This window comes from Condylura cristata, unplaced genomic scaffold, assembly GCF_000260355.1.
Source record: "Condylura cristata isolate star-nosed mole 26May11 unplaced genomic scaffold, ConCri1.0 scaffold00026, whole genome shotgun sequence".
Taxonomy (NCBI): Eukaryota; Metazoa; Chordata; class Mammalia; order Eulipotyphla; family Talpidae; genus Condylura; species Condylura cristata.
The window spans coordinates 12,227,138-12,234,156 of NW_004567127.1; the positions used below are offsets into that span (position 1 = coordinate 12,227,138).

Consider the following 7,019-nt stretch of genomic DNA (forward strand, 5'->3'; position numbering starts at 1 on the left):
GCCACAAGTAGTGTCTGGGTTAATAGTCACTGCCTTAATTACTCCATTATCATTTGGTGGCCCAATCCAATCATTAATGTCCTTAATAAAAAAAAAGAATGAATTTAAAATTCTGAGATTATTTAGCATAATGTCTATTTGCCTCTTTATTCTCTAGTACACGAAAACCCAGCACGTCATGCATACAACTTGGGCTCCTGTAGTAATTTTAATTTGAGTTAACTCCTTCAGTAATTTTATAGCTAAATATTCAGCCTAAATCCTCTTTCTTTAGTGCCATACTTAAAGCAGAGTAAAATAATATTTTGTTTACCATTTTATGTTCTTTACCAGGAATTACCCTATCTTCTTAATAAACAATGTGTGGTGCAAAGCCATTGAACTGTAAGTTTTCAGTGTCAGAAGCAATGGGATTAAAACTACCTATCTTACTATTACTAGCTAAGAAAACTTAGTCAATATACATCACATCTTTGTGACTTATTTTATTCTTCTATAAAATGAGGACACTACTTAGTTGCTATAAAAGCTAATTACTATCTATGAAAATCATTGCCAAATAAACGTTAGTTTCCTTCATTCACCCATTTAGATAAGTGTATTAAACAACACATCACCATAGTTCTTTCTAAATTGACCAAATTTGTAATATTGTGTTGGTTTGATTGACACCTAAAGATAATGATAGAAATGCTAAGCAAAACGAGCCAGAAGTAGAAAGGCAAAAGTTGGATAACATCACTAGGATGTGGAATATCAAGAAACAGAACAAAAGGACAAGGAAAGCCAGAACAAAAGCAAACCTCAGAAATCATAACTGTTAAATTGAACCAACCAGAAAGTGGGAGGAGGAAGGTAAAAAGAGCAAAGCAGGGAGGAGAGCCCATAGATTGGATTGAAGGACTACTTATCCTTGGTGGTGGGTGTGGTATGGTAACATACATTTGAAGAGATGTGATACTATACCTTTAAATCATATACTGTGTTATAAAGCAATGTTTGGAAATGCAGTTGGAAAAAGGGAAATGGCTATTGTCCATAACTCACATTAGAAATCAAGTTAATGTAAACTATAGGAAGTTGAACTCAATATCAAGGGTCAGCTTCTAAACATTAAAGCTGACACTATAAGGAACTGCTGCACAAAGTAGTAGCCTTCTCAAATTGAAAGAAATCTAGAAGAAATTAGAGAAACATCTGTCTGATGCTGGGATAGGAGAACGAGTCTTTGCACATCAACTTACTCTCCCGTTCTCAAAGTATCTTGGCCAACGGAAGCTTGACATGATCCGTGTAAATCCATAAGGATGAGCGAGCATAAATCCAACTCCCATTTTGTACAGCCTGAAAGATTCAAAATTATATCACCATGCAAGACAAGAATGATTTTATTGTAATTTAAAGATCGGCTAAAAAAGGGGGAGACTTTGTGTCCTACCTAGGGTCCCAGAATGTCAGAATGGAAGCTCCCCCAGCTCCATGGCCTCGCTGGTTGTCATGGTTATCCACAAAAACAAGAGCTTTGTCAGAAGGCATGAAACCCCAACCTTCTCCCCAGTTCCTGGTTTAAGTGAATAGAAAAAATATTTATAATTTTACTTATATATTTACACAATATGTATTTAGATATGTAAATATCTGTAAGTTTATAATAACATTCAAATAACCGAAAAAAACAGTGTTTCAGTATATACTCAAATGAAATTCTATTTAATTAAATGGCTATTCTGTCAAACTTTTTAGTACAAACTACAGATAACAATACAATTCTACAAATTCAATCTGTGCATGCACACATACATGAATTTCTTGTCCTACATTCATGTTAAATATACCTAATTTTTGTTATAAAGATGTCCTGTTAAAGATTTCAGCACATCAAAATTGAGATGGCATTTAGAAGGGTCAATATCCCTATCCTACTACAAAAATAGAAGGTAAATTCTCTTAAATTCTGTTGAGAGTTCATTATATATTTTTATAAATATTTTAATATTAAAGTAAATTAAGTGATATCATATGCATATGGCATAGTATGGCCATGTTGTAGGTACTTAATAATGATAGAAGCTTTAATAATAATCTGAACATCACAGATTTTAGGCAAATGTTAGCCAAAATAGGCAAAATACAAAGATTAAAATATCTAAGATATGCTTTGGGCTTGTAAACATAGTTCCTTGTATTGAACATTCTAAATAAGAAAGACAATTTATTGAAACTTAGGAAATTGTCACACAGTATTAGTAATTGGATCTTTGAATCTTATTTAAATAAGTTTAGAAGAAGATCACATATTGGGGTGAGTTGTAGATCTGTGAAATTATTCAAGGTCAAATCATATTGCATTACCTTAGGTAAGCCATCTTCTCTCCATCCCACCTGCGAAGCACAGTGCCCAGTTTGGCACCATACTTGAATTCTGTCACACGGCCATTTCCAAAGTACTCATGGCTTTTAATTGACTCACCACCCAGATCAATCACCTAGTAAAAATATAGGAGAAAATATTTTAAGTGAGAATTGTTTAGGATTATAACCATAAATTAACATACAGAAACTGGCTTTCGACAATTTGTATTATTCAGAAAGCCCAAAACAGTTTTCCTTAACTAGATTCTTTTTTTCTAAAGTACACGAAGTGGGCCCTCCCTAGTGGTGCAAGAGACTAAAGCACAGGACTGTGAGGCTACCCCCCACAAAGGGGGTAACCTCATCTCACCTGCTGCTCCCCTCAGCAGTGTACTTCGTCAATCTGCCTGTTCTGCTCCCCACTCTGTCTCAGGTGAATCCTCTCATCCCTGCACCTCTAGCTTATACCCCAGTTCTTGTATAAATAAATAAATCTTAAAAAATAATAAAGTACTTGCAGCATTTACTATCTGGCCTACAATATTTACAATTGTTTGATAAGCATTAATTCATTCAATTTTCCAAAGAAAGTAGGAAAACAAAAACATAATCATTATCATTTAGCCCTTTTCCTTTTAAAAAAAATTGTGGTACAGAAATACTCATCCATTTGCCTAAATGAACAGCTATGAATGCTATAGCCAAGATTTATTTTAAATAGGTTGGCTCAAGACAACAATATTATTGTCTTTTATAAGTTCTTGGGGTAAGTAATACAGAAATGTTTACAGTCAAAGTAAATTCCCTGCACTCTCTTTCAACGACTAATGACAGAGTTTGAATTTCTGTCTACAAATCAAAGGGGAAAAGTATTCTAAGTAAATTATCCCTATTTTATAAAAAATAGTTCTGTAATGAACCCTCAGAAATTACATTTAAATTAAGTCTGTCATTTAATTTCTAATGTGTTAATATTACTTTCTATGTGCACACACACATATACACAATATATAATTTTAAATTAAATTATATACCTCCTGGTAAACAAAGGCTCTACTTCCTTCAGGGAACCATTTTGTGTTCAGATTATGCAATTTATCCAAAATGGCCTTCATATCTCCAGGCCACATATGCTTAGAAGCATCAATTCTGAATCCTGCTACCCCAATGTCAATGAGATGGTTCAGATAGTCGGCAATCTTGTTCCGCACATAATCTTTCTCCAGGGCAAGGTCAAGAAGACCAACCAGCCGGCAGTCTCTAACCTGTGGAGGTAAAAATGTGACTTATACATAAAATATCATCTTTAGCTGAGTATTCACTTCATTATACATTCATATATCCATTAATATTTCTATAATGTCTTCTTTGCATTGGACACTGGGAATACTGACACCCTAGTAAGAAATAACTTAGAAATATTTGAGTGTGGAACTGGACAATTTACACAGTGACGTGTCTGAGCTTCTTCATTGACTGAGAAATGTTTTAAGCACTGACTGGTTTTTACTTTTCAACAGTCATACTTGGAATTCTGTGCCTTCCTCAGACAGCTAAACAAGTGTAGAAAGTGGAAAGCTATAGGCAACATGTAGATCATCAAAGGCATATTCACTCTTTATTCAGATTAATGAGTTTTCAAATTACCTGATAAGCATCATTATAGTTCTCAATGTCTCCACTTCCAGTTCTACATTTCCCATCATTAAAGTCCCAGCCAGAGAATGGGACTGCTGGAAAATCCCTACTCCCAGGGTTGAAGTAGCTTCCGCAAGTGCTGCTTCTTCCTGCGCTCACACCATTTCCACACATGTGATTGATGACAGCATCCACGTAGATGTGGACCTGAAGGGGAAAGTCTACATTTCATTTTGACTTACAGAAAAGTAGAAATTTGAAAAGTTACTGAAGTTCACAGCAAGTTAATAACACTCCAAAATATTTGTTATTTATAAATGTATCCTCCTTGAAAATCAAAAGTCAATATAAAAGGAATCAGGATGAATTTAATACCTATATGCATTCTAGTGACTTGGTCAAATATCTAGTTATATAAGTTTACAGAGTCTACAACCATGAAAAAATGCAAAAAATACTTGGGGAGAAGGTAAAAATTAGTTGATTCCAGAGAACTATTTGATTTTTGGAAATTTCTATGGCTCATTCTAGGATAGAAGTAGCCAGGTTCTACTTTATATATACTAAGTATGTGGTATGCACTTAGTTGTCTCTCATTATGCTCCTCAACAAAGAGAATATAACTATTTATCATCAAAGTAAATTATAAGGAAGAAGATTCAGGAGTTATGTGTGAAAACGGAAGTTACATAAAAGTAACAGCAAAGGGCCTCCCTGGTAGCCTAGGGATTAAGTGTCAGCAGTATTACCTCTAGGATCTGAGTTTGATCCCCAGTCAGGGAGGTGACCCACATGGAACAGCAGACCTCTCCTGTCTCCCTTGCTACTCCCCTCAGCAGTGTATTTCAGTATATCTGCCTGTCCTGCTCCCCTCGCTCACCTCACCTCTGGCCTGCACCCTAGTTCTTCTATTCATATATATATGTAAATATTTTTTAAAAAACTGACAGCCAATATTGGAAATGGAATTTTCAATTTCTGAGTAAAAATGTGTTGCTGGTTATGTATATATAAATTATATTTTCCTTAATAGATAAATGCATATATACAGATAGTTATAAAAGTTAAACCTAGACAACAATGTATTCTAATTGAAGTGAAAACATGAAATAAAATGAAAAATATGAAAACATTCTGCTCAAAGTAACGAGACTGTACTATAGAATATTTTAAAAGCAACTTTAGTTCACTTACACCGACGTTGTTACATCTAGTCACCATGTCTCTGAATTCATCTTCATTTCCAGATCTTGTACATAAGTTGTAGCTGATGGGTTGGTATCTTTCCCACCAAGGTCTTGAAGGGTGATTAATAATAACATTTTCATTGGGTGGCGAGATCTGCAAATAAAACAATCTTGTCAATTTGTGACTTTTTTCTGATCCCTGGATACTTTAGAAACCTATCAATCTAAAATTACATCAGAATTATATACACCTATATGTCTATACAATCATTTGAAAACAGCAGCACATTTGAAATGTCCTGCCAAAGGAAGAGTCTATTGGGGCCAAAACAAACTCGCCCATAATGCTAATTTCTCCCTCAGGAAATTTTATTTCATATACTTACGTGTGAATAAAATGTTCTCTCAGCTTTTCAGATACAGATACTCGTTAAGCAGAGAAAACCCTGTAATTTAATTATGAACAATACCCACCTGGACTCCTCCAAATCCTTTGGGTCCTAAGTATCGCTCACATTCAAGAGCAATGTCAACCCAGCGCCACTCAAACAGATGGACAATAGATGTCCGTCCAGGTTTGGTATGGGGGTTATACTGAGCCCCGCAGAGCCCAATGGCTAAAAGCAATAAAAAGAACTTCATTTTGCTCTGAAGTTGCCGGTGTTCTTTTTCCAGCCACTATTTATAGTCCTACAAGAAGCATATTTTACAAAGTAAACATTAACATGAATAAAGCACAAATCACTTATTCATAATCTGAAAAAGATTATCAATAGTAATGTTAACAGGTGAAAAACTTCCATAAAATGTCCCAGGAAAACAACCCAAATAACCTCTTAGAACTTAATGTTTCCTTGTTGAGGGAATATTAACTTTTTTAAAACAACTGACAGCTTATACAAATATAAACATGTATTACGTAATTAGGATAAGATCTTATTTCTGAAGTCCTTCACTGATAGATGGAAATTAACAACTAAAGCCAACTGAATGTCCAACAATATATTGCCTTAAATGTTTATTTGCAAACATTTGTAATGTTGCAATTCAAAAAGAAACAGGATATTCATTTCAGTGTTTTTTTACTGCCAACCCAAATTTTCAGTTAATTAAATGTGTACAATAAGATTTCAGGAGCTATTCGGAGGTGGAATAGCCATGAATTGAGGAAACAGACTGTTTTTACCCATCCATCAAATTATGTGGTCAATGTAATTATGATAGTAATAGGATGTTTCCCCTCATATAGCCAAACATCTCTTGTGCCTGATAAGACACTTAATCTATGAAATCAACATTACTTTTCTTCCTATGTAAGATAATAATAATAGATACCAAAAAAAAAAAAAAACCAAAATAAAACTTAATCCACTGATCCAATAAGTATTAACTGTGTGTTTCTATGCTGAGTTTATGGATGATATTTGGGCTAAACGCTGAAACAGGCAGACGAGATGCATGGTCTCAGGGAGTTTACATTCTAAGGGAAGAGAAAGAAAATATGGGAATACGTAATACTGACAAGGCAACTTAAAATAGCAATAAGAACAAGTGTAAAATAACAGGTCAATAAAACAGAAAGTGTCTTCACTATTAGGATATTTTAGACTGGCTTCGCAGGGCATCTGGGAAGAAGTGTTTGTCAGGATTTGAAGGAATCACAGCAACTAGTCATTTGAAAATCAGAAAACAGGCTAGGAAAGCATGATAATAAAAATCCAAGGGAAAGTCAATGTAAATAAATAATTTACAATAAAGAGGATGAAGATAAAATTAGATGCGATTAGAGAGGTAGAACAGATTCCAAATTAGTGGTGAGAAGAAGGGAAGTGGGGAAGAATA

At 34.4% G+C, this 7,019-nt stretch overlaps 1 protein-coding gene across 1 annotated transcript in view; it reads right to left on the minus strand.

Moving 5' to 3' along the window:
- Positions 1-6,255, minus strand: part of LOC101625273 (pancreatic alpha-amylase) — an 8,580-nt gene extending 2,325 nt beyond the window's left edge. The window contains 8 exon segments of the mRNA XM_004689720.2: positions 1-81; positions 1,245-1,344; positions 1,439-1,561; positions 2,353-2,486; positions 3,387-3,617; positions 4,000-4,197; positions 5,185-5,331; positions 5,652-6,255. The exon segment at positions 1-81 is cut by the window's left edge and continues 4 nt beyond it. Of these exon segments, the coding sequence (XP_004689777.1) occupies positions 1-81; positions 1,245-1,344; positions 1,439-1,561; positions 2,353-2,486; positions 3,387-3,617; positions 4,000-4,197; positions 5,185-5,331; positions 5,652-5,819 (1,182 nt within the window). The 5' untranslated portion in view covers positions 5,820-6,255.
- Between the last annotated feature and the right edge of the window lie 764 nt (positions 6,256-7,019).